Here is a 27,526-nt window from a genome sequence, read left to right on the forward strand (position 1 = left end):
GACAAAGTGCAGAACCACAGGTCCATAACGCGGCTGCTGTGCTTCCACAAATGCGAAGAATCATATTGAAAACATCGTGCAAAGCACGAAGATTGAAGAAGTGTTCAAGTGATTTTGTTTTTTTAAATTTTTTGAGGGGCTAAATTCACACCTTCACATCCTATGTTCACACCCTAAAGATCAATATGACATTAAGGGTGCATTTTATAAAACTGATGTTTGAAAACTGAAATATGAAATCTGAATCCATTAAATTATTGAATTGTTAACTATTAAATTTGATACATTTGAGTGTATATCACATTAACTGATAAGTGAATAGTTTATCATTTATTTTTTGAAGTAAAATTTGTGTTATCTAATTAATTCATATATTCAATTTTTTTGTCGTTAAACACGTCTGAACATATTAAGATATGAATCTATTAAATTTAAATATCGAATTGAGTTATTGAACAGGGTCTAAGACCCTTTACATTCATTAGTTTTCTTCTAATCTTTTGCAATTTCAATTTTACGCTTTCATACACAGCAAGTAATTTGCTTAGCATTGTTCTTTTAAATATTTCTTCCATTAACTTTTTCTTCTAAAAGTTTTCAATTAAAGTCTCGGGGTCTTGAAAATTCTTGTGCTTATAGGATGTGTAATGTATATTTTTAATTTGTTTTTCTCTTTTTTTTATTTTTTTTTTTTGTTTTTCTCCACATCTAGCAATCAATCATACCATTCACGGTCCTTGTAAAATATTTCTAATATTTCGGCATTTATATGTAACCCCATTTGAGGTTTTTGTTCATAATTAAATATTATGCCAAATTTAAGGATCATTGGATGGTCTTTTTATATTTTCCAGTTTCTTTTATAAGATGCACATGTATTATGTTGAAAGGATGAAAATATTTGTGTAGCGACACTCTTGAAGTGCACATGATATCTAACTCTATTACCTAACTTGATCCCTTTCATGAATTTATTATTGTTTAAAAATACTTAATCCAGTACAAATCATCAAAAACAACGTGAAATGAATTTTAAAAAACTAGAAAAATAATTGAAAGAATGGTTTATGTCAAATTATTTTTATTATACTCGATGATAATTTTGGAATCGTAAAAAATTATAAGTGATAGTCATTAAGTGATAAGGACTTAATTGTCATGTTGTAGACAGGAAATGGATTTAGGATAAAAGGGTGTGAATTTAGCCCCTCCTTTTTTTTCCCCATTTAAACATGATGTGACAAAAAATTGACTTACAAATTTTTGCAACTTGCAAAACGAAGTCCATATGTGGATTAGTTTAAAGATCAAAACCAGTCGTTCGATTCATTGAAGTAGTCCTTATGAGTACCATAGGTAAGACCGAGTCCCATGTACTTTGGTCCTTGAGAATCAGAACATAATAGGACTCCCTTGGTATAAAATTAAATTCTGCAAAATAAAATACAAAAAAGAATGAAGGTGTGTAATTTAAGACTTATAGTAAGTGTGTATAACTTTAAGGACCAAAATCGATTCACTTTAAACATTAAGGATTAAAATAACATCTAATTTCCTACAATACTTTGAAGGACAGTTAGGAGAACTTGACCTATACACTCTTTTTATTTTTTAATATTTTTACCGTTTGAATTGGCCTATTTTTTTAAAAAAAAAAGTTTTTAAAATACAATGTTACAGTAATATATAAACAAAAACAATTCAAAAAACATATCATCCATACAATATATCAAATATTTCAAAAAATATTTATAATAAAAATTGTTCTTATACACTGCTACAATAAAATATTTCAAAAACAGCTAATCCAAATGGAGTAGTGCAAAGGTTGTCTTGAACATTTGTGTCACGAAAAATAAAATTTAAAAAAAAAGAAGAAGAAAAGCTCAAAGCATGCCAAGTTGGAAAATCAGATTTTGCAGAACTTCATTCAAAGACAATGAAAATAGGTTGTTTTTTATTTTCATATACTTCCATTTGAGAATTTTATTTACCAAAATGTTATGCATAAGTTTTGTGATTCTAAATTTTTGCCATGATGATTTTTTTGTAAAAAATAAAATAGATGAGGTAATGAAGTCAGCTGTACAGGCGCAGCGTTTCCACATCTACCTTGTATATAAGAAAGAAAGGAGATTTAGTTCTTAGCCTCCCTTGTTGCCACTTGGCTTCCTAATAATTGGACAAGTTGCACAACTCTAATATTTTTCTTGCACATGGTTTTTCTTGCCTCTTGCATATCGTTTTTTTTTTCTCTTTCTTCGTGCCAAACCGAGCAAGTCTGGCTCATTTATTCTTGAGCCCAATGAATTTTTTTAACCTTAATTATTTGATTAAGTGAGTGTACTATTTAATTCATCACCATTAGATTAGTTTTAATATACTAATACTATATTACAACCCTTGGATCAATTTTCATTCTGTTCTAATTGTCTACGTATTATATAAGAAGACATGGGAATTTAACGTAGCACTCCCATTTCTTGACACATGACATAGCTTTTCTTAGAAAAATGTATGATTTTTCTCCCATTTTTTATTTCCCTACTTCTATCTTGATGGATCAAGACAAAAAAGATGTACCATACAGGATACGATAAAATATTTCAATTGCACGTCATTTTGCATAACTACAAGAACTTATACTGTTTTTATATATTGTCTAATTTATGACTATAGGATCAAGCTTTATCGATTAACGAAAAACTTTTAATCCTTAGATATTGATTAATTATGTTTGATTAGTAGCTAACCAACTATTACATTTAAACAGCTTCTTTATGTAATCAATTAAAGTCTCTTTTTCTATTTCTTTATAAATCGTTTCTAAAAGTTGCACAGAAAAATCAGATTTCTTCCCTCCCAATTGTATTCAAGTGTGCATCTGTTTCATTGCTTGCCTTCATTAACTACAAGATTAGCGATGGATTTAATAGATGCTATGTTTATTGTCTCCTTGATTTAGAAGAGCTAATTTCACAGATGAAATTTCTGCTGATGCTCAATTTTTCTATTGTCTCTATTATGTACCAAAAAGTTTTGCTATTATATGTTGAATTAAGTTATGAGGGCCAAGGCTGTGCCTTGCACAGCCGATATACCTCTAGTGCTTAAAGAAATGAACAGAGGTCCTCTTCATAGTCCCTGGTCGGTCCGGCCAAGCTAAGCAGTAAGCATGGATCCAGCGGTTCTTCTTGGATCTACCCAATCTACTAAAGTCGTCAGCAAGTCATCTTCTCATTCTCGTAGTCCCCATCTGTACAATTTCGTACGTTTTAGAATTTAGGTAGCCAACAAAGAACCTATGTCCACATCCTCCAAAAACAAAATATTGATCAAGATTTTGCCAACAAATTGAGGCCCTCATTGTCATATCCCAGCCCAGATGGTCATGACCAAATTCAGTGCATTTTCCTTTAATTTCCATGAATCCCACAATTATATATCTTAGTGTGATGTGTTAATAAGTGCTAGATTCTGAAACCAGATTGGCAAATTCTGAGGTTATATCTACTTGTACTCTTGTACTAGTATGACAGATTACACGTGCGATGGTGTCGCATTTTGCCTCCAAATATTTGAAATCTAGTTACAAAGCTATTTCCCTCCTGGACCAACCATGTCTATCTTTGTCACAGCTCAAGCAAATCCAATGCCACCTGATTGTCTCCGGGACCATTGCCGACCCTTTTGCTGCTGGGAAACTCCTTTCGCGCTTTGGAATCTCGGAAAAGAGCGATCTTTCACATGCTTATGCCCTTTTTCGCCTCATTCCTAATCGGTCCGCTTTTATATGGAACACCATCATTAGAGCTTTTACTGAACATGGTCAGCTCAATGGTGCTATTTTACTGTCTAAAGAAATGCTGGGAAATGGGTTTTGGTACAATAATTATACTTTTTCCTTTGTTTTTCGGGCTTGTTCCGAGCTAAAGGATGTTTCTTTGGGATTGATGTACCATACCCATGTGATAAAATTGGGTTGGGAAGTTTATGATTTTGTGCAGAATGGTTTGATTCATTTTTATGCTACTTGTGATTGTATGGACATTGCTAGGAAGTTGTTTGATGCGAGTAAAACTCGTGACGTGATTTCCTGGACTGCTGTGATTAATGGGTACGTGAAGCGTGGGAACATTGGGTTTGCAAAAGAGTTGTTTGATCAAATGCCGGAAAAGAATGCTGTTTCTTGGAGTACTATGATTAATGGGCATGTCCAAAGTGGCTTATTTTTGGAGGCTTTGGAGATGTTTGATGATATGCAAGTTGCTGGTATCCGGCCAAACCATGCTGCAATTGTAGGTGCATTGTCTGCTTGTGCTTTTCTTGGTGCTCTGGATCAAGGTAGGTGGATTCACGCCTATATGAAGAGGAACAAGATTGAGTTGGACAGAGCATTAGGAACAGCCCTTGTTGATATGTATGCCAAGTGCGGGTGCATTGAGATGGCCTGTCATGTTTTTGAGGATATTCCTCGTAAGGACGTGCTTGCTTACACATCTTTCATTTCAGGCTTGGCTAATCACGGTGAGAGTGCAAGGGCAATGCAGGTATTCAATAGGATGGAGAGTGAGGGTGTTGGGCCAAATGAGGTCACATTTATTTGTGTTCTAAACGCCTGTAGCAGAATGGGGTTTGTAGAAGAAGGGTTGAGAATATTTGAAAGCATTAAAGGAGTTTATGGGATGGAACCTGTGGTTCAGCATTATGGTTGTTTGGTAGACCTTCTAGGCAGAGCAGGAATGCTTGAACAGGCAAGAAAGGTTGTGAAAGAGATGCCTGTGAAGCCTGATTCCTATGTATTGGGAGCATTACTTAACGCTTGCAGAGTTCATAGTGACATTGATCTGGGAAAAGAAATGGTCAAGGGACTGGCAGATCAGAGTCTTGACCATGGTGGAGTTCATGTTCTTCTGTCAAATATTTATGCAGCTATTAACAAATGGGATGATGCGGAGAGTGTTCGGAAGGTAATGGATGAGAAGAAGGTGGAAAAGGTGCCTGGCTGTAGCATGATTGATTTGGATGGGATGACTTGTGAGTTTGTTGCTGGAGACAGGTCTCGTGTTAATATGGATGAAATTAGTTTTTGTTCGCTGGTGGTCGACAGTCACTTGAAATCTCTAGGATATGATGAATATGAGATTAGTTTAGAGTAGCTATTGTATAAGATTTTTCTAGTTCTTCTCTTGCTCATACAGCTGTGGCTGATAGCTCAGAGCACAATTGGTAAAACTAATGGCAGAGTGAGCATTCTGATCCTTGTGGTTTTGACTACTAGTGCTGTTTCCTTCATTCTTGATTTATTACTACTCCATCTCTGCAACTGTTCTTTTGTTTTCAGTTAACAGGAATTGAATCCCTTTGCAGAACATGTCAGAGTGTGCTTGTTTGTAAGCAAGGCTGCCTGCTGAACGCCAAGGTCGACTCAACCATACGGAGGTTTTTGCTAGAGTATTCAGTTGAAAAGAAGGGGAAAAAGTTGAAGAGCCATTTCACTGGTTGCTTAGAACCAGTGAAAAGACGTTAGCCGTGCTGAGTGAAAACCATTTCACTGGCCGAACCAGTGAAAACCAGCAACGTCTATCCGCGGCCGAGCCCATCTAACTCTGCATTGAGTGCTTCGTCCTTCTAACATTGGTGTAAAAAAAATACAATATTTAACTAAAACATGGGTTTTTTTTTTAATGAATTTTCTGTAATTTCTTTGTTTTCCATTATGTATTGTTATCTATTCTATTGTATTTTGTATTCTACCCTATGAGTGATTTTTTGGAACTTATAGGAACAAGAAAAAAATTAAAATGGAATATTCATGAAGAATATATGGTGATTTAATAGATGTTGGCACCTATATAGAGTACATAAAATGAAACAGAAGATTCTTTGGGGCACCTATATATCAGAAGAATCCTTTACAAAATTTTGATACTGATGATGAATGAAATTCATCTCAAATAAGCTGACCAACAAAATTTCTCAAGTGATAATTTTGTTACTCATTATGAAAATATTCACGGAAACAGGGTAAAAAGAAAACACCAAAACAAGTTGGGCCTAAGAATCAACAAGTATGGAAGGAAGAACAGAGAAGTATCTAGCAAGCATTTTTTTAAATTGGTAAGTTAACTTAAAATCTTATACAACTGGCAAATCCTTAGAATCTTTTGCATCTCCACCATAAAGAGTAAAGGCGCCTATGTCCCGAATAAAGCAGCTTGTCTCCGTACAGACTACAGAACATGAAGTTCAATGGGTCACCGCCAATTCAGCATACGCATCAATTTTCCAGCTCCCTGAAAATTAAGATCGATTAACTCAGGGAAGATAGATAGCTACATGTGCAACACAAGGTCGAGGATGACAAGAAAATATAAGCAGCTATGCTGAAAACTGAAAAGCTAGCATTTTCGCTTCATATGCCTCCCTCCAATTTCTAGCTGAAGGACCTATCCGGTTTTAGGGACCTACCGCTCTTTTCCATCTCTCTTGCACAATCTGTTTTTATGATTTACTCTGGTGCCTTCTCTATTCGGCAGTAGCCCACTTCTAACAACAAAGGTCTGATAAAAGATGATCTTTTTCTTTATTATATGCATCTTTGCCACACGATATCGAGTGCTAAAACTGATGGTGACACTACTATCACCTCAGAAAATGGCAATGCCAGACATCTGAACAATTCCATCCAACACCAGAACCACAGTCAACTGAGCAATGGGGTGTATGGCCCAGACAAAAATCTATTCCCTTTCAATCCATCTCTTCTGGTCAGCCACTAAGAATAAGTGGTATACCCAAGCGCAATGCCTTTCATCCTTTAAAGGTGTCCTCGTTCTATAAAGAACAAAGAAATTGAGTTTTGAAAGTCATTTTTTTTTTCTGGAAAATGTCCAAGACAAAGATCATATTTCTTTACATGCTGCGGATGTAAACTCTGATTGCATGGTGCCTAAAACTGCAAACAGGCAGCACGCAGAATCTTTCGACTGAAAGGGACTGAATATCACAGTACTGTATCAAATAAGTGCCAACTCATCACAGAAGCAAACAGCCACCACACGTATGGGGCACCATACATTTGTGATGACAAATATTAGTCATGAGATAGCTGCAGTAAGCAATAAAACTGAAGAAGTTATAGAACCACAGTTGCATCTCAGGGTATATGCAAACTACTAGTATGGGCACATGGAATTCCATGCTATGGTCACAAGAAAAACACCCCATTTGAAGAGGAAATGTGGAGTCACTGATTAAAAAGAATTGATAAAGAGCTAAAAGTTAAAGTGAAAAGAGGCAAAGGAGTAGAATACTAATACATCAGTAGAAAAACACCCCATTCTTGGTGTTCTTCTTACCAAAGTGTATCTTTTTTTCTTTCCTTATCTTTTTTTGAGAAATAGAAGCCTGTATCTCGCATCCCATTTGCATTTGAAACAGCTTTCTTGATTACAAAATACAAGAGAGAGCTAGATGAAATTTCAGTTTTTCTTCTACCCTTTTTCTCTTAGGAGGCGGGTGGGTGGATGTGATGCGCTTGGGACAGGGAATTCGTAAATTTCAGTGTCATAAAGCACGAAATGCTCTTGAGATTTCTCTAGAAGATTTCAATTCACAATCTTCCATTTTAAGCTTTCAGCTATTTGAAGGTCAAAATATGTTAATAACCATAAAATCTTGTAGTTGAACTGCATTTATCTAGCTCCCAAAATATTCATCTGTGTACATCAACAAACAATATACCAATGCATATCAGATGCAAAAGATATTGCAGCTAACCAGAAGAATATTAGATCAGCAGCAAAAGAGCAAAATCATATGAGCAAAATCATATGCGCAAAATACCACTTGAACTTTTCAAGCAATCGTCAAAACCAAAAAAAAAAAAACAAAGAAATACTTTCTGATAAAAACATCATTAATCCATAAGGGATGCAGTTAAAAAAGTGCAATGAGAAGCAGTATGACCATTCGAGCACACTAAAGGAAAAGCCAACCTACTTGCAAACCTATGAATATGAAACTAGTCCTCCTTGGTCGTCTCAGATGCACTGGTTGAGCATGTCTCAGATTCAGGGTCGGACCCATCCAATCCAGAGCGAGAAACAAGTCTCTCAACAGGAATTTTTGTCACATCGCGACGTATTCCAATATCAGACACAAATCGACTAAGGCAATAAAGGCTACAACCGACAGCAGCCAGACCAGGAAAGCTAGTTGTCATAAAACGTAGAGGAGACGAAACAATGGCAGTAACAGCTGCTACGAAGGATGTTGCCTGCCCACTACGACCCAAACTGACTGATGTAAATACCAGTAATCCTGTTTTGCAATATATTGCAAAATCCTCACAGTTATTCTTGAAAATGTTATAACCTCCAAAACCATTTTGAAGCAGAAATTCAGCACGATGGATAACATGTTCAGCTGGATCAGAGGCAGCGAGAGTACATGTTCCTCCTCGAACTCTGGCGAGGAAAACCACTGGTGACACACCATACTCGAATCGATACAGTTCATCACCATACAGGAAACATTCAAGACATGAAGATATGACACCACTAGCTTTAGACTGATCCCCACATCTTGGACATGGGGTGTCCGACGAATTCGAAGGAGATGAGCTAAAAATGACGCGGTCTAACACAGTCCCTGTTCCAATTTCATGTTCTGCACTCCGCGTGAAGTGGATTACCCTTTCATCACCAACATATATGCCTGGTGATAAACAGAGAAGACATGAGAAATTACAGTGTACACTAGATTTCCAGTGTCAAACCAACAAATAGGATGTCCTGGATACACAAAAAGAAGAGCATCCAAGCTGATAATTACCAACAAATTAAGGGATCCTAGTTAAAAACAGTTCATATGGGGCAATCTATTAAGATAACAAGTTTAACCTTCAAGGGCCCTAGGAAACTACAGGGAAAGGTTGAAACTTTAGATTCTTAAACATACAACTGAAAGTCCCAAGGAATTCTATATAAGTGTCAGCGTCATCATGATCGTCCAACAATAAACCTCTTAATCCTGTGGAAAGCCCTAGCATAATGAACAACACTGAACACAGTACAAACTACAAACATTGGATGTACTATGCCAAACATCAATAATACATTTGAGAACCTTGTAGACTACTTATAAGACATCGAAACTATTGACATACATATCAAGAAACATTTGAAAAGGGCTACAAGAGAAGAGGGCAAAATTTCCGTGTGATACACGATCATTGTTTTCTGCATACATAACGGTCTAATTCGTGCTTAACCGCCCCCCCCCCCCCCCACCACCACCAAAAATTCCCTCATTCGGTTGAGATAATTGCATAAAAATATTCCAAAATGGTTTACAAAGACTGATGACTTGGTAACAGAAATTGAATCTATACTCAATCAAAAGAGAATGTAGACATTGACGAGCATAAAATATCTAGCTAGAGGCACTATTTTTTCCTAATATGGTAAATTATGAAATAGATAGACTTACAATTGAAACAAACACCAAAATGAGCAACAAACTCACCATCTAAAATTATGCACATGTCACAATTCAATTGCAGAGAAAAACAAGAAACGCCAAATTTGGTGCTGCTACTAATAACAGAACAAAAAACGATTGAATAATGAAAAACAAAACAAAACAAACCAAAAAGAGGGGGGGAGAGAGAGAAAGGAAAGAGGACCGTGATGAGAGTAAAGATAACCATGGCGCCATGTATAAATATGATCTCCTGGTTTTAATTCATCTCTGCTGATCTTATTGGATAGAAATCCAACCATTCTCCTCCTAATAATCTCTTGCTCCTTCTCCTTGACCACCACCTCCGCTTTTGGCATCTCTTTCTCCGAATCGATTTCCTCTTTTGGGTTCTCCATGTTCACGCAAATGCAATGAGGCACGAGCGGGCAGAGGCAGAAGGAGGAAGGAATCGACGCGGAGGCAATCAGAGGCTCTGTTTGTAGCTCAGTTTTGCTTAATGAGTTGGGCTACCTCGCCTCGTTTTCGCGGCAGCTTTGGGGTATATTCTCGTTTAAGCATTTATTGGCTTGCTTTAAACGCGCTTAATCTGGTCTGACTTGTCAATCACCCAAACGTGCCCCGTCCTTTTTGTCACTTAGGATCCTCGGTGACATGTTTTCTATGCCAATCCAATGCCATCAATAGTATTGCGCCAAGTGTCATGTTATTATTTAAACTTGTATTAAACCAAGCCAAGTTGAATTATTAGAAAATTAAAGTATAAATAATAACAAGACACTTGGCACAACACTATTGGTGGCATTGAGTTGGCATAGAAAACATGTCACCGAGGATCTCAAGTGCCTTTTTGGACCTAAGATAAGAAGAAAAAGGGTAAAAAAAATTCTTATTTGGATTTAAGGAGAAGGACAGTAAAAGGACGATGGCAGTTTTCTAGTGACTAGGCAATCTGATGCCGCGCGCTGCGCGGTAATACAAGATTTGTGCCCACTCATCTTTGGAAAAATTATATTTTATTGTATTATGGTTGCTATATGAATATTAGTAAATGACTGTAGATATACAAAGGTTGAGAAAGAAGATCATAAGTGTTTAATATAAATTTAATGTACGAATGTCGTACATGAATAATAGTTAAAGTGAATAATATTTTTTTTTGGAAATAAGATAGCTATTAGATAAAATAAGATTTTTAAATTTTTTGTTTGGAATTTTGTTTCGTTGTATTTTATATCAAAGCATTTGGAAGATGATTTTTTTGACAAGTATTAATCTTGTTATAAATTACTTATTAATGGCATATTAAACTAGGTGTTTACTTATGAATATATAACATAGAATGAGAGAGTTTGTTCATAATTAAACATTCATAATGCAAAATAGAACAAACTTAAATCTGAAAATTTAATTTAGTTTTGGAATATTAAATTAAGAGAAGAGGGATGGATTTGAATTAAGGTCTGATTTTTAAAAAATATAAATATAATGTTTTGTATAAATATTGTAATATATAGTTGTTTTGAGTTTAGTTAGAATGGATGGATATTTGAAATGTAAAAGAGAGAGAATGTATCGATAACTAAGATGTTTACGAAATTAATTTGCATAATTAAGGTCTGTATTTAAATGATAGGTTAAAATAAGCAATCTTGTTATGACGTGTTTGTATTAAAGGTAGCAATATATATACGTGATGTGAGCTCTAGATAAGAGGTCTATCTATGTTGCAGCTAATTGCTTGAAGAATGAAGGCAGATGTTGATGAGCAAATGCTGCGGCAACTAATATTACTTTCTTTTGAGAGTTTGATAGTTTCAATAGTCAAAATGACTAAAAAATTTGCTGTAATTGGTGTGTGATAGATGTTATTATTTTGTAGCTTGCTGCTAATAGTTTATATGGTGTGGTATTATTAAATAAGTAGTTGTTTGTTTGTCTAATAATTTGTTATTAATGTTCATGTGTATCTATGTAGATTGTTGGATAAATTTTTTATGTTTATTGCATTATATGACATGGTAAATTAAAAGGTTATAAATTAAAAAGGAAAAATCCGTTGGTGCTATCTGATAAAGAAGGAAAAGCAAAGTAAATAAAATATTTAAAACTCTAACTATTATAGCACAAAAATCTTAGTAAGAATCTATACTGTCATATAATTGACAAAAGACATTAGTGATACATACTTAAACAAAAAGATGAATTCTGTGTTTATAGCTAGAACGTGAAAGGAATCTACAAATAAGAATACACATAATACTTATGATACCAAGGGAAAAGTTTCTCAACTCCATTTGGTTTGTAAATCTGGACTATAAAGCTGTTAATGGACTCTGGGATGAATACCAAAGTGTCGCCTAGTTCCAACTCATGCGTTTTGACGAAGATTTCCCAATAGCTTGTGAATTGCCTTCCTTGCATTCCAACTTGAAAAGCTTTATATCCAGTCCTTAAAGTGACAACTGGAGTTTTATTGCTATCTACGATATGTTCGAGAAACTTTGGAATTTTCTAAGGAAAAAGGTGGGGGAAAATAGTTAAAGTGTGTAAAGTAGTGTATAAGAGATTAGATAAGGAAAGGATAAAAGAACTGAGCACATAGACTTACAAATTTGTCTCTATTCTTTTTGTTATAAACTTGATAAAAAGCTATAGAATCTGCTTCATCTTGAGCAATGTTTGGCTTTATTGATGAGCAAACATGTTGATATAAGATGTATTTAGCCTTTTTATTTGGTATAAATGATAAACAGTAAAATTTGTGAGATATGACTGTAGCAAATCTTTTTGAATTTGGCAGAAAAGGATTAGAGCATAACATACCGTTACTTCCTGGAACATGTAGCTTTAGTATATCAGAAAGTGGAACTGTCCAAGGGAATTTTGTGTTCATTTTGAGCTCTGTGAATAACATTAGATCAAACTTCAAGTCTCCATTGTGTCGAAGAAGTATCTTTTCATTTGTATGGATTAGATTGTCTTTTGTAAATTCCAACCATCCAGATGCAAAGCTGCCATTATTGACTTCAAGGTTCCATGACTTGAAGCTTTGTACAATTGTAATATTGCTTTTTTTATGATGTTCCAATAGAAAGATGAATTCATTTGGAAGGCTCTGCAGAATATTTTTTTTGTTAAAGGTTGAATCGAGTGGAACAATATGTAGTATATGATTAGTTGAAAAGCTATAGAGTATTGAAAGTAAACATGAAAACCTTTTGTTTGTTGCCGCATTTTAGTAAAAAGCAGCATTCTGTGACATTGTCCAGCGGTGTTGATGGTATGGATGAACTTGCTGAATTAGTGTTTATAGCCATGGTGGAACAATGGTGGCCTTTGTTGTAGCTAGCAGGAAGCAGTGTAAGTTGAGTTTTAGTATGAATGTAGTGAACAAGAGGTTAATACAGAAATAAAACAAGGATGAGAAGAGGAATGAAACAAGTGAATAAATTTTTACCTGGAGCTTAGTTGTTTAAGGAAGAAAGATGTCTGATCTGATGAAGAAACGTGGCTCTTTATGTAAAGGAAGAAAGGCACTTATAAAAGCTGTAACATGGAGGAAGTTCGCAAGTTTGTAGTAAAGAACAAGTGTAACTGTTTAAATAGTAGGACATTGAAGAGTATAAAATTTAATCATAGTACAAAAGCCTGATGTATAGCTGACAACAAGTTTTCTTGAGATCTTGCATGAAAGATACACAAGTTATAACAACTGGCGATAAGACTTGGAAAAGAATCAGTCACAGACTGTCAAAATCTGACATAAAAAAGCTGTTCTACTAAAGTTGAAGTGTACCAACTGCAACAAATTTACCAAATCTGACATAAAAAAGCTGTTCTACTAAAGTTGAAGTGTACCAACTGCAACAAATTTACCAAGTTCTAGTATAGGAGGAAAAGCTTAGTTGGTTTTTAATATTGAAGAATACGGGGATCAATAAGTTACTATAGGAATAGAATGTATGGTCAGTTATATAGGAAGAATAAATAGTTAAAGAGTAAATAGCTAGGTCAGCCTGAAACAATTGCAGGCTGTTTTGTAATAGCTTCAATAAGAGCTAAACAAAAAAGATTTTTATATAGTTAGGTAGCATTGTTCGTACATAATAGATATATTTTTGAAATGGATAAACATCATATGGAGACTAGAAGTCCTGCCATTTCTCAGATTACAAAAGTAACATAATGAAATTCTAGTCATGAGTTCAAAAGCAAGAATAGCCCGATTGCAGATACAAGTAAAGATATAGAGAGCATTAAGCTAGTTTTGGTTTTTTAGATGCAGAGATAAGTTCAGGGCTAGTCTCTGGGCTGTTTGCTTGAGGCGTGGCTGCTTCATCAAATTTGCTTGCTAGATTAATCTGAACACTTGTGATAGGACTCTGCGCATCTGTGTTAGTAGAATATAAGAAAAAAAGAAAGGTAACATCGATGTTATATGGCAAATTAATGGGAATTCTATAATAAAACAAGCATTTAGCTGAATAACTTTAGAATTATGGAAAAATACCCTGTGTTTCAGCAGTTGGAATCTGCAGGGGAGATTCTAGCAAGAAAGAACCAGGAGATTCAATAGTTTGCTGGGTTGAAGCTTCAGCAAAATTTGACTCGTAGTAGTGAAGAATTGTATAGCGTTGCTGAGGATCTCCATAATGGCTGGCAGCTGGTTGAATTTGAACTGCAAATTCTTTAGCCCGTAAAGCTTCGTGAACATGCATTAATGGAAGCTCAATGTTCTGGGAAAAAATGAAGAATCAATAAAATGTTATTATTGAAGTGCATTTGGGAAAGTAAAAGCTGTATAAGTATTATAGATGTTAAGAAGAAATTACTTTGTGAAAGTACTGCATTGCATCCAAGGCAGAATAAGTTAAAAGTTTTTCGGCTAAATCACCAAACAAAGTTGCAGTCACTCTTCCACTTTTATCAGAAAGGATAACATCAAAGCGGCACCTGTTTTAGAATGTATTTTTCTAATATCAGTGATGGTAGTCAAATGATTTGAATAAGAGTAAATTAACAACTATAAATATAATAAACCTTGGAGTAGCTTTTTGATGCTCAGAACATTTATTGCATGAGTATGAATATCCATACGAAGCATCTATTGCTTTGAAGCTTTTTTTACACGCCATATACCAATAGCGCTGGAAAATGTTCTCAAATGACATAGAAGCTCTCACCCATGCAAACTAAATCAAGAAAGTCGTAAGGATCAGGTATATAATCATGGCAAAGGGTGATGAGTATAAGTTCGTATGTTATTACCTTTTGAGTTGATTGGAGAAAGTAAATAAGCGTGAATTTCTGGGATGAATGAGTGAAAAGGTCAGGATTATATCGAGCATAGGATTTATCTTTGATGACTTGTACAAACAACATTGCATTTTCTGTAGCCCTGTGATAGTTTCTTTATTGTAAGGATCTAAAATTTAAAGAAGGAGAGTCTTTCAATAAGTATTTAAGCAAAAAGTAGAGATTACCAATTTTTTAGCAGCATAGCCTCTTGAATGGGTGGATCAATCAAGATAGTTGAGTCCTTCCTAGTAGACAAAGCAATCCCTTTGCAAAAAAGTACAAAGCAGTAATTTCAGTTAAGAGTAAGAGGGAGGATAATATAGTTGTAAGATAAAGGATAGTATGTAAATGTAAAATAAGATAGTTGATATAACTACCATTAAAAGGCTTGACCTTTAGCCTTCTGCAAACTATAACTGGAAAATTGTTCATGTTCTCAGCAATTTTCTGGCCTTCATTATCGATGAATTCATTAAATAGCGATAGTTGGAGAGGTAGCTTCCTGTTGTTTTTCAGTGAGAATAGAATATATTACTGATTAGTTGATAAGATAAAGAGGTGAAAAATTAAAGGACATATAGAATAAAATGAATATTTGTAGATTTACTAACTCTTCATTAATGACTACAAACTTTTGTACTCTTCCAGTTCCAAATTCGTTTGTGAAAGAAGTCACTGGTAATACAGAAATAACCACAGCTAGGATATCTAAGAAATGAAACAAGCAATAATTAGCAGTTAAGATAGAAGAAAGATAATCCAGATAAATATACAGTATTGTTACTAACCAACAAATTGGTTCTTTTGCTCCATAAACTGTGCAAGATCTTTGAACATAGTGTAGGAGAATCTTGTAGGCATCATATCAGTATCATCAGGCAGCTCTTCTACAACAGTTTTGGTGGAAATGACCCATTGAGTAGTTAAGCCATCAGTTCTGTATTTTTCATCAATAAGCCGAACTTCAGCATTTGAGATTTTGTATCTTTTGAAAACAGTGAGACGTGGCCCCATAACTTGAATGGCATGATTGAAGAGAATTCCTTCAACTTGAGATCCCTACAATTGTATTGATATCAGTAAAATATTATGCTACTGATTATAAGGCCGAAAAAAAAGGAAATACAACAATTTGGAAGAGAGTAAGCTATTCTAGAAAGAAGCTTTGAACCTTTGCATCGACAAAGATTAATTTCTGATATCTAGTCGGCGAAGCACTTGCTGTAGCAGGTTGACGTTTTTCTTGAACAATTATTTTCGCTGACCAAGACTTCATTCCTGGAAGAATCTCTTCGATTGATAAGCAATCATCCATTCTATGGGAAAATTAATGACGCAATAAGGTTGGTTAAAAGATAATAATATAACAGCAAGCTCAAGTTAATTGTAAAGGTAAGTAAAAAGGATAAGAGAATATGGACTAAATGTAATAATGCAACAGCTGTGTTCATACATACATAGATGGTAATACATGTTATGCTTTGGACAGGCTCAGAATTTTTTGATAGACTACATTCCTAGTTTTGCAGTCTTTTTTGGTATCACTAAAAGTTCCTGGCACAATCAACACTTTAATTGAGTCAGAAGTCTTAGCTCTGGAAAGGGCTACGTATAACTGGCCATGAGAAAAAACTGGTTCTCTAAGATATATTCCTACATAATCAAGCGTTTGTCCTTGAGCCTTGTTAATAGTCATTGCAAAGCAAAGCCTAACAGGAAATTGAATCCTCTTGAAAGGAATGCCATTCTTGTCATTGTCAGGAGTTTGCAGAGGAATTCTGGGCAGCAAAACTTGTTTCCCCTTATGGGGACCAGCAGCAATTTCAGCAGAGATAGTGTTTGGTTTCAATTCTCTACAAATTAAACGAGTTCCATTGCAAAGGCCTTCGGCTGGATTGAGATTTCTTAAAAGTATCAGAGGACAGTTCTTTTTAAGAATCAATTTGTGGGGTGGAAGGCCCTTTGGATTTTGGGAATTAAGGAAATCCTCATAGTCTCCTTGATAGCGTTCATCAAGTGTCCTATCTGTACTTGTATAAATATGTGCTTCACCTGGAAACTGGTTTATCATAATATTATTGACGTCATCTACAGAGCTGTTAGTAGGTGATAAAATACATTTGTTTGTCAACTTATAAGGATCTTCTGAATAGAGGTGCGGGTCGGAATAAACAGAATTGAGCAAGCTGTTGAGAAAAAAGGATTGTTAGGAGGAAATGTTAATTCATTCACAAGAACAATGATATAAAATAAGAAAAAAGAAAGGTGCTACTGGCTGCAATGCTTAGAAACTGCATCAGTTCTTACCTTGTAGTGAGGTTTCTCTAGTAGCAAATGGAATAACCATATCATTTGGTAGGGTGATTTTTCCAGCTTCATCCATTGGTTCAGTACCTTCTCCAATTCTTAATAAAAAATTAGAGAAAGCTGGATCATATAATGCTCTCATATTTTCTGTGAGTTTTAGTTTATGAAAAGAGCTCCAAAGAGGTGAGTTTACTAAGCTTGCCTGAATCTGCACCTCTTTTGGTGCATTGTCAATAACAGGCAGCGTTTGTCGAAAATCCCCACCAAAAACAACAACCTTACCACCAAAGGGCTTTTCATTTTCCATGATGTCTTTTAACAAGGAATCAAATGCTTCTATTGTATCACGCTTAGCCATAGAAGCTTCGTCCCAAAGAATGAGCTTAGCTTGTTGAATCAACTTGGTTGTACTATGTTTGCTAAGCTGACAGGTTTTTACAGCAGATAAATCCAGAGGTATTTTGAACCTTGAATGTGCAGTTCTACCTCCTGGAAGTATTGATGCAGCTACTCCTGATGTAGCTACAGCAAGAGCTATATAGCCCTGTGATCTTAGTGTAGCGAGAAGTGATCGGTACAAAAAGGTTTTACCGGTTCCACCCGGACCATCAACAAAGAAAGCTTGTCTAGCATTTGAAAAAGCACTATTGAGTATAATGTCATAGGCTTTTTTCTGTCCAGTATTTAATTTAGAAGCAAGAAGCAAGTCTGTATTTGGGAAGGAAACATTTTGCTCAGCTAAAATTTCTTTTGTAATCTTCTCCTGGTGAGTAATACTTGAAAAGGCTGGTATTAATTTATACTCATTAAGCGACTTCCCCATTTGCTCTAGGAATCTATTAATGTCATAGAGAACCTGAGATTTAATCTGTTCCGATGTGCAACCAGTATATGTTCGAGACCGTTCAAAATCTCGTGAAAAATCTGGTTCAAATTTTTCCCAAAGAAGCTTAGGATTGTTAGGCGAGCAAAATGCAAGTAAAACAGCAAATAAAAATCTGAGAGCAGAAGGCATTTGGTAAAGTGCAGCTTCTTCAAGGGTATCTTCTATATAACTATCAAAGCTTAAGAGACCCAATTGTAGAGCAGCTTCTCTATAAGAAGCAAGTTGGATGCCTTTAACAGTAACCAAGTCCTCAAATGAGGTTGGCCCTGCAATATGCGAGAGAAGGAGTCTAAGATAATAGCGTTCACCCTCATTTGGGCTAACTGTAGCAAGTCTCCCAATGACTGAAGCACGCTTTCTTTCAGTCCACATTCTATGTTTAGAACTCCAAACAAAGTACTGTGGGAAATCACGATAAAAGCATTTTAGACTCTTGGCTTTTGTATATGTTCTGTTCATTTGGAAGAACTCGGTTAACATTGTCCTTGAAAGATCAGCATTATTGATAAGGGATTGAAGGTCTGTATGCCTGTGGAATGAAATAAGTTGATGTCCAGGTAGATGAACTGGAAGGGAATAAACAGATGGATTCATACCATTAGTAGGAAATCTATAAATCCGCCAAAGAGCTTCTGGAGGAGATACCCACCGGCCTTCCCGGAATTGTTTTATCTCATCAACATCAGAACTATTGTTGTTAGGCGTAATCTGAAAACTTACCAGATCGTGTCCCTTAAACACATACTTATATAGGTACTTAACAAGCTTAAGAGTTGAGCAAACTTCTACATTTAAATGGCAGTCAAATAAAGCAAGCAAATAAGGATTATAGGGGACAACCCATCTATTATCTAGTTCATGCAATCTGACTATCACAGACCTACCATTATCACGCCTACGATAATGTGGATATCCATCCTCTGAGTGTGTAGTAAAGTCAGCAAAAGGTTTAGGATAGTGGTTTTTACATGTTCCATTTTTCATGCAAATATTATTTTTTTTTCAATTCCCCACAAGGACCATGGAGCATATGTTTAATAACTAAAGAATATAAATGAAAATTTTCTGATGGATCTGGTATTTCGGCAGACACGATTTTGTCATATGCTTCTGGGTTTAATGGTTTATAATTTGGTTTCATGATGAGTAGTATATGAGCATGTGGAAGGCCTCTTTTTTGGAATTCAATAACATATACACAAGCAGCCACTTCACCAAAAATGTGCTTATTAACTAATTCATTCTTAAGCATTTCTAATTTTGACCTAAAAACTCTAGACAAAAGATCTGGTCTGTTCTGTGGTTTATCTTCATATTTTAAATTCTGTTGTATTTCAGGCCACATTGTGTTACAGGGCATAGTAAGGAAATAGTCAGGTTTACCATATTTTTGCACTAAAGCCATTGCATCAATATATCTACGACGCATATCTCTAGGGCCACCTATAAAAGAAGGAGGAAGAATTATTTTTCGGCCAACTCTATTTCCACTTGTTTCACCTATTGAAAGACTATCAATCACTCCTTGTAATATTTCTGTTCTAACTTCGTTTTGTCGCGTCCTACAATAATCTAGCCTACATGTTTCTATTTTAATGTAAATGTCTACCGCAAATTGCTGCAACAGTCTGCCAGTATGAAGCAGCATGGATCTGTCATTATCTCGCATCTGAAATTTATAACAGTAGTATTCTCTTGCAGTCACATTTTTTGTGCTTTTTTCCCCATCAGCAGCAACTGTATAAGTGTCAAGAAGATGGAAAACTATGAATTAAAATAGTGGCAATAGGTTAATTTGGAAAAAGCAAGCCAGAATTTATTTAGAAACTTGCCTTTTTTCTCCGAATTTAGCAAATGAGGAATGTTTTTTGCTGAGGCAGGATCAAGGGAATTATCATCATGAGAAGAAACATCATAACTTTGTTTAGTTGGGCAATTTCTTTTAATACCACGATGCCAGCCAGTTTCACCTCGAGGAAATAAAAGAGAATATTGTAAGGGATCGTAGCAGCCGTAATAATGCTTGATACGATGGCTACTGTTGGAATGGCTATAAACTTGAATATGAGCACTAGGGTCAAGCATTGGATCATTATTTTTAGTCCAAATAGCTGCTACTTCAGAAGATGTAGGAAGATTATAAATACGCTGGTCCAAACCCGGGTTAGAATTAAGGACAATATTGTGATTGTTAAGATCAGGAACATCTCGTAAGTCCTTAAAAAATCTACTGTAAGGATTGTTGGAAAGGATCCGCATCAATAGTTTAAGAGTGCTCTCACGAAACCTTTCTGAGCTATTAAGCCTCTTTGACAGCTCTTCTTCTGTATCAAAGAAGTAAAGTTGAATCCCAGAGAATTTGTCAGTGGAGGAGGCTAAGCTGTCTAGAAAATGGTACACTTGGCCTTGAACACGAAATGCATAGACACCATCAATATTCTTGGTAAGCTCATGGTCATATTTTGCTCCAAACGAAGTAAAAGCTAAATTGTTGTTGTAGGTTCGAATATTTTTACGAAACTCAACACTTTCTTCATCAGTCCCAGTAAGCAACTGATATAAGTCATAAGGCATTGCTGGAGAGGGGAGTGAAATTTGTCCACCGTAGCAACAAAAGTTAGCTGGTTCTAGATGAAATTTTTTTGCTCCACAGTGGGGGCAGTTCGAAACTTCAGGAAGGACCATTGATTCAGTTGGAACCGAATCTAATGGAGATAGTTTTTGCTGACCTCTATTTCTTTTTTTCGATGCTGGGAGAAAATAAAAGAGATTTGAAAGAAAACAAAACTTTAGTATTGTTAAACCATGGCAGCTACAAATGACTAACAGGAAGAAAAAAATAGAATAGCAACCTATTTTGCATGGAGGTTTGTTCACTGCAGTAGATTGGGAGGACTTGGATGCTGGCGAAGGAAGGGCATTTGGAAGATTAGTAAAAGGTAAAAGAAGAAAGCTAGGAAAACTGGAGGTTTATCAGGAAGCTAAACAATCTATAACACCTGATGTAGAAGGCTGTCTTGCTTTTCTAGAACTCTGATCACCTGCAATTCTATTAACTGTAGAAGAGGAGGAATTCTCTGGCACATTTCTAGTTTTGATTAACACATGCTGTAATGTCTTAACTTTTGACGAAGAAGGACCCGGGATTGTTGCACAGAATGAACCTTCATATAATAGGAAAATTGTGTGAAGATAAAGTCATAAACAAAAGGGAACAAGCCAGGAGTTTATTGGTGTACACGTGAAAAGGAGATTATGAGGAAATTTTATTACGTATGTGTAGCACAGGAAAGAGCTAAAAGACATTGATGAGCGAGGATGTTCAAAAAAGAAGTATATTTTACCTCCAGAATCAGAAATGTGCATATGGTCTGCAAATGCAGAAGCTTGTTCCGAATTAAAAGAGGCGCCAGGATTTGAAGCAGGTTGGTCAGTATGAAGTTTGTTGAGGATTGATTCAAAGAGCTGAGTTAATTGCGAATCATCTAAACAAGGATTGTTTTGAAAAGAAGAGGACTGATTCTTAGAATTTGTGGTAGTAGTGGTAGTAGTGGTAGCAGAAACAGAAGCCTTAGCATTATAACAGCTACTATCGGGTTCAGCTCGTTTTTGTTGAGCCTGAGCCTCAGACTCAGGTCCGGGGAAGCAAATTCCAGTTTCAACATGGCCTAAACCTGTCCTACTAATATAGCGTTTCTGATTCCTCTTACAGGTAGGTGCTCCAATAGGAGCAGCGGAGGAGCAAGTCATATTTGGCAAGTTCATTTTCTTTGCTGCATAAGCCTCTCGTCGGCGTAGCAGCAATGCATCCTTTTCAGCAGATGACATTTCTGCATAGCGTTTACGCCGACGAGCATTCCTATCCATCTAATTTATCGACAGATTCTATTTAGAAATGTTACAAGTAATAGATATAGTAGCAGATAATTGAATAACATAGATAATAAAGCAGTGCTATATTACTATATTAAAGCATGAGAAATGTATGTTGCACAACCATTAAAGCACAAACATCAAATAAAAATTAAAAAGGCAAAATCCTGGAACTAAAAATAAGTAATGGATGAACACTAACGCGGCAAAGTACTCATAACATTTATTCACTCTGTTTACGTTTTCATTCCTTAATTTATGTTTGTCTCTTGTTAGTCAAAGGAGTTTTCAAGAGTTAAGGGTTTTTTTTTATAATTTTTTATATCATACATATAGAGTAATTGTATGATATTTTTTGCTGTACATGTTAAATTTCGGAGGGTTCAATTTGTGGACTCTCTCTCTACTTCTAAATAGATTGTAATTTGTGCACTGATGTTTTTGGGCTCTCTCTCTACTTCAGTGCAGAAGATACCTTTCAATAGAATGTTATTAGCTTAGTTAAAGAAAGGATCCATAGAATGTTATTAGCTCATCAATTGAGTATTCTGACTGTATACCTTTGAGTAAGGTTTAACTTATGTGGACATGTGGCATTATGTTAATGGACTGATTAGATAATGGTTACTAATAGTCTTAAAATGAAAGACACATGATCTGTAAAATTCTTTTTTTAAAAAAAGCATTTTAGATTGAAATACTAGAAGATGTTGCAATATCTTTTTTGCAGCTGTTTTGTGCCTAAGGATAGTGGTGGTGATTGAATGAACTATTTTGTGATCTATAATTCTGTATTTGAATTTGAACATCACTCAGTGCAAATTGGAGGTTCTTATCTTTTGCACTGATATATATTTTTGAGATTGTATATTTAACTCTTTGCTAGAGATTTGTTCTAAGTTTGTTGAAAAAGATTGCATATCTTGTGCTTTTGAGATTGCATATCTTCTGCACTAATAATGCCTTTTTTTCCTCAAAGATTAAAAATTAAAAAAAGAATTAAGATTCTTCTTCAATTGAAAAAGATTATTCTTATCTAGTGTTGAGTATGGGATATGAAATATGTTCAGAATTGCTGTCTCTATTAATGGATGGTGTTTATGCTGCCACTGAATGAAGCCTTATGAATAAAAAACTTTAGCAGCTGTTCATTTATTTCTGATATTAACATTGGTATAGTTGAACAAGTCCACCTAGTATTCCTATTAAGTTTTATATTGTTGCAGATAAATTAGATCCTAATATTTGAAGAAGGTAAAGCTGTCTATTTTGTGATTTAATAATTAATAACTATTGTCTTATGAACTATGTACAGATTAATGTTCTTAGATATATTCTCTATAATGAAAAGACAATTTTTTTTGTTGATTCTTTCATGGATGTAAGGTCACTATTGTTTTGAGTTAATGGTTGTATTTTAATCGCTGCTTGTCATAGCTTGTCTTAAATCATAGATACCTATGAAGTATACATCAACTATGATAGGGAAATTTAATAAATCAACAGGAAAGATTGAGGAAAATGATAAAGAAAACAGAGAATTGATACAGAATAAAAGACACAGAAAAGCATAAAAAAAGGTGAAAAAACTTACAATTTATACAGTAGATGGAAAAAAAGAGAACAAACATACCTTGCACAAGGTTTCCAACCACTGCAAGGAACACAGAGAAAGCTGGGAGACAGAAAAAACTACATGTCAAGCAGCAATAGACAAGAATAACTCTTGCAGAGAAAAATACTTTGGCAAATTAGCTAAGCAGTAAAGTTGACATGGATAAAAATTGATCTTTTGTAGAAGAAAAATTTGGAAGAAAAAACAAGCCGACTCAATCGGAAGGTAAAATGACATTTAAATTTTGTAAAGGATAAACAGACTTAATGTAAGCAGAGAAAGGGTAATGAGTTGGCAGAAGTCCAAGCTAATAAACAAAAACTAACTATTTCATTTATTAGTAACATTAATTATTGATCTTCTTTTTTTTTTGTTTTTATTTTGGTTTCTATTCTTGAATTAGTATCACGCTTTGACAAATGTAAAATGACAACTATAGCAATAAAAGCAATCATCAAAAAATGCGGCTGATCTCTCTAGTTCTCAAGGCCTAACTCCAACTTCTAAGGATTGAATGTTGGCCTTTGTTGATTTAAAACACACAAGACATATGTTGCTAATTTTAAAGAGGATAACCTAACCAATGCACGGTGATGAAGAACATCACTAAAGTTAACAATTATGTTGTATATGGAGCAAGAATATCTAATTTGAATGATGGCCGATCAAAAAGTGATTAGAAAGAATTTTTGTAGGATGGTGCAAAGTTTTGCTTAACCAATGCAATATTATTCAGGAAATACAATTTTACAAGAAACTATTCTTACACAGCATGAGATTTACAAGCTGGAAGAAAAGTTGACAAGGTTTAGACCTTGCTAAATAGCAAGAGATCAAAATGTTAGAAAGAGCAGGTTGCAATACATCATATATAGGTTAAGGAAGTCAGCAGGAAAAGATTAAATAAGCGACATTGGTAGACTGAAAACAGTGGGTTTTTGTCATCCCATGCGTGTATTGCCTAATAGCCTGTGCCAAAGGCAAGAAGCAAAAAAAATACAAGGACTCAATATATTTGTAGCCTACAATATAACCATAATCATGGAAGGTTTTTGCTCCATAATAAGAAAGGACAATTAAGCCAAAATAAATACAGATGCAAATATATTTAAATTATTGATAGTAGAATGCAAATGCAAAACAAGGTGGTATAAAAAATTCCCGACTCTTCAAGTTGTACATTTCTTTGCTTTTGAATAGCACCACATGCATGGTACATAATACATAGATATATAAATGTACTGTATAATATATAACATACGTGTGTATAAATTAAATTGGCTGTATGTCATAGCTTTAATTCAGAGCTGCCCCAAGAGATACACAGTTGGATGATATTATTTTCTAAGGCGTGATTAACAGGTCAAAATACTGAAGTTTTCAACAGAAGAAGAGTAATTTTAATGGCTGTCTTAGTAAGAATCGAGTCCACATATTAAAAATGACCTAAAGAGTATCTTGGAATTACTGGAAATCTGGAATGAGAGACATATTTTTTACCAAAAGCAGAAAGGAAAAATAGCAGAGTTCTGATCATAAAACATTGGCAAATGGCTAAAATGTTCCTTTTTGTTTGCAATGATACCTACAGACAAAAAAGATTCTGGCGGAACAGAGCTGAGAATGCAATCTTTTTTTTCCGGAGGATCAGTTTAGCTGTGTTTATAATTTTGTAAAATTTATGTATCCTTCTTTCTCCAGAGGGATTATTATATTGTCATGTTCACCACTCGATTAAGAGTTGCCTGGTTTGAAAAGTTAGACATGGCTGCTAGTTTCCTAGTTTCCTGTACTCAGTGTTTCTATGCCAAGTTACATTCTGCTCCAGCCATATGATTTTGATGGCACAACAAACAAATGTTGACAAGAAAAAATGCACATACATATGATGATTTTCAATGTCCATGTTGTACTTCACTGCAGTTGTACTTGGCATTAAGCTTTTCCCTATCTAAATCACGCTTATTATACACAGGGCAACTGATTTAGATGCAATTGTGCAAGGCTATTGTACTTCCTACATATTTCAGTACTTATTAACGCCAAATGTTGTATGTCAATGTACAGTAAAAATCTATAAAGAATACAATGACTGGAGACAGTTGCATCAACCCAATAAGCTGCCATTCAAGAATATATTAATAGTGAACAGGATCTCAAGGGCGCTTGGATCAATCGTTCGTCTATGGCAGTATGTTTTCAGCATTTTAAATGCAGATCCATTGGTTTGAAGAGCATTAGAAGGCTAAACACGCCGTTAAAATATGACCTATTCCGCAAATCCAATTGGTAAGCCAAACAAGTACAGATTAATCTGTATAAACTTGAATGAGAGTAATCATCAATGGATTGAAAACGGAAACAAGCATTGCAACCTCAATAACAGAACTAAAATCCCATTATTTCTTCATCATTAGCACCAAAAGTAAGTTGATTATGCTTCTCATTTGGGGAAAATCTTTCCTGCTCTCAAGCTTTCATTTTTTTTTCCAAGATGACTGTAAAACGGAGCACTAACATACGTTGTAGCGACTTTGCAATGGTGACTGAAGAAAGGCCTATAGGAAATAGCAGCAGAAATAAATAAAACATCAGTACAAGTAGAAAAACAAATACTGACTGAGACAAAATCAGTTTTAAAAAGGTTGAAAATACTATAAAAAATGCTATATTAACACTGGCAAACAAGGAAACAAAGGAATTATTAACGAAGAGCTCTCAAATAAATAGCAAAAGCATAGACTTTAAAAAAATTCAAGAACTATTAAAAGGAATAAAAGGAGGGCGAAAAACAAGATAGCATCAACAAAGATCTTTTGTCTTTCCTCTTATTTTTAAGAACACATACAAACAAATGGCATGTTTGCAAAGGCAAAACAGTATATTTATATATATATATATATACATATATATATTGGTGGGGACGAATTATGGGTAAAGGCTTTCAGAGTGAGAATGGGAGGACTTTTTTTTGCTTGTTTTTGGTTTTGGGGGGGGGAGGGGGAAAATTAAATGGTGGAAAGCATAATTTAGCAGGCTAAACAGAGGCAAAGAAAGAATCAAGCATAAAAGGGCATCACCAAAACAAACACACATTGAATATAAGAAAAATCAACAAAGGGTGGAAAAATCGTAGACATAACAGTAATAAAAAGCCAATCAAAAGCAAATCAAGAAACAATATGCAATATAAAAAGAAGGAAAGGAAAAATCCGGTAAATTACCAGCAATATAAGTAGAAAGCAGCAGAATCTGATACAAGCAAGCCACTAGAAGGAGCAATAATAAAAACAAGCGAAAGACCAATAGCGGAAGAAGGAGGAAGGCTGAAGAATAATGAGAGTAAGAGCAATAACAAAGGCAGAGGAAGCACAAAGAAAGAATGAACAAAAGAGCGCTTCAATAATTAACATATAGCCAAAAGAAAGCTTGAATTAGCAACAGCTACCTCTGACACATGAACGTTCACTCCAATTAAACCAGCCATCAGCGACCACTTCAGATAGCAGGCACACAAGTACGGAAATAGCTTGTCCTGTAAACCAGCTCTAAGCTTTTTCATTACATCCAGACTAAATTACTTATATAACCCATCCAAGGATGAATGTTGAGAAGACAACAAACAAACGAGGAAAAAATCACCAGTAGGGGTAATGGAAGGAAACCCAATAGAATGGGCTGTGTCGTACAACCAGAAGAAAAGGGGGAAAGTTTGACGTTGGAAAGTTGGTGATGAAAAGATCGGTACGGAAGGATTGTGGCCTGATAATCTGGGTGTGGTGGTTAGAAAGGAAAGCTATGTATCGGTTGCAAGAGCCTGAATCTGAGGATGCTTGTAGGCTAAAATGAAGCGGCGCTGCTGTCAACGTGGAAGACTTTTAGAACAAGGGGAAAAGCCATACGGTCAAAGTGCAGCAACCAAATGGATCTTACTAAATAAGTGCTTGCTGAGTAAAAGAATTTAGTCACGTGACATACGCTTGCAAGGGACGACGAAACTCCAAGAGGCTCAAGGCTCTTTTGACTATATGTTAAATAAAAAAATAAAAGGAGACAAT

The 27,526-nt window shown here is 35.1% G+C and overlaps 3 protein-coding genes across 11 annotated transcripts; 1 reads left to right on the forward strand and 2 right to left on the reverse strand.

Annotated features, from left to right (window-relative positions):
* Positions 1-2,861: 2,861 nt before the first annotated feature.
* On the forward strand, positions 2,862-5,761 carry LOC113698512 (pentatricopeptide repeat-containing protein At5g66520-like). Of its 2 annotated transcripts, none has more exons than XM_027218358.2 (2): positions 2,862-5,246; positions 5,345-5,761. In XM_027218358.2, exon 1 carries the CDS (start codon positions 3,552-3,554, stop codon positions 5,157-5,159), a length of 1,608 nt encoding a protein of 535 aa, XP_027074159.1. In that variant the 5' UTR covers positions 2,862-3,551; the 3' UTR covers positions 5,160-5,246; positions 5,345-5,761. The 2 variants fall into 2 exon arrangements, with proteins under 2 accessions (XP_027074159.1, XP_027074158.1); XM_027218357.2 differs by having other exon boundaries at positions 5,371-5,761.
* Positions 5,762-5,975: 214 nt separating this feature from the next.
* On the reverse strand, positions 5,976-10,087 carry LOC113700129 (protein LEAD-SENSITIVE 1). 2 transcript variants are annotated; one of them, XM_027220616.2, is made up of 3 exons: positions 9,692-10,087; positions 8,005-8,721; positions 5,976-6,296 (listed from the first exon to the last, which is right to left on the reverse strand). In XM_027220616.2, exons 1-2 carry the CDS (start codon positions 9,882-9,884, stop codon positions 8,027-8,029), a joined length of 888 nt encoding a protein of 295 aa, XP_027076417.1. In that variant the 5' UTR covers positions 9,885-10,087; the 3' UTR covers positions 5,976-6,296; positions 8,005-8,026. The 2 variants fall into 2 exon arrangements, with proteins under 2 accessions (XP_027076417.1, XP_071913721.1); XM_072057620.1 differs by lacking the exon at positions 5,976-6,296 and having other exon boundaries at positions 7,901-8,721; positions 9,692-10,026.
* A 1,534-nt stretch (positions 10,088-11,621) lies between these two features.
* On the reverse strand, positions 11,622-27,446 carry LOC113699484 (replication protein A 70 kDa DNA-binding subunit B-like). Of its 7 annotated transcripts, XM_072057623.1 has the most exons (18): positions 26,917-27,443; positions 25,844-26,026; positions 23,487-23,528; positions 19,813-19,950; positions 19,590-19,717; positions 15,959-16,103; positions 15,576-15,846; positions 15,399-15,495; positions 15,165-15,289; positions 14,973-15,051; positions 14,758-14,887; positions 14,530-14,681; positions 14,322-14,442; positions 14,000-14,225; positions 12,947-13,879; positions 12,705-12,834; positions 12,098-12,604; positions 11,622-12,000 (listed from the first exon to the last, which is right to left on the reverse strand). In XM_072057623.1, exons 5-15 carry the CDS (start codon positions 19,637-19,639, stop codon positions 13,746-13,748), a joined length of 1,530 nt encoding a protein of 509 aa, XP_071913724.1. In that variant the 5' UTR covers positions 19,640-19,717; positions 19,813-19,950; positions 23,487-23,528; positions 25,844-26,026; positions 26,917-27,443; the 3' UTR covers positions 11,622-12,000; positions 12,098-12,604; positions 12,705-12,834; positions 12,947-13,745. The 7 variants fall into 7 exon arrangements, with proteins under 7 accessions (XP_071913724.1, XP_071913725.1, XP_071913726.1 ...); XM_072057624.1 differs by lacking the exon at positions 25,844-26,026 and having other exon boundaries at positions 26,917-27,446; XM_072057625.1 differs by lacking the exons at positions 19,590-19,717; positions 19,813-19,950 and having other exon boundaries at positions 26,917-27,430.
* Between the last annotated feature and the right edge of the window lie 80 nt (positions 27,447-27,526).

This window comes from Coffea arabica, chromosome 7c (assembly GCF_036785885.1).
Source record: "Coffea arabica cultivar ET-39 chromosome 7c, Coffea Arabica ET-39 HiFi, whole genome shotgun sequence".
NCBI classification, from domain to species: Eukaryota; Viridiplantae; Streptophyta; class Magnoliopsida; order Gentianales; family Rubiaceae; genus Coffea; species Coffea arabica.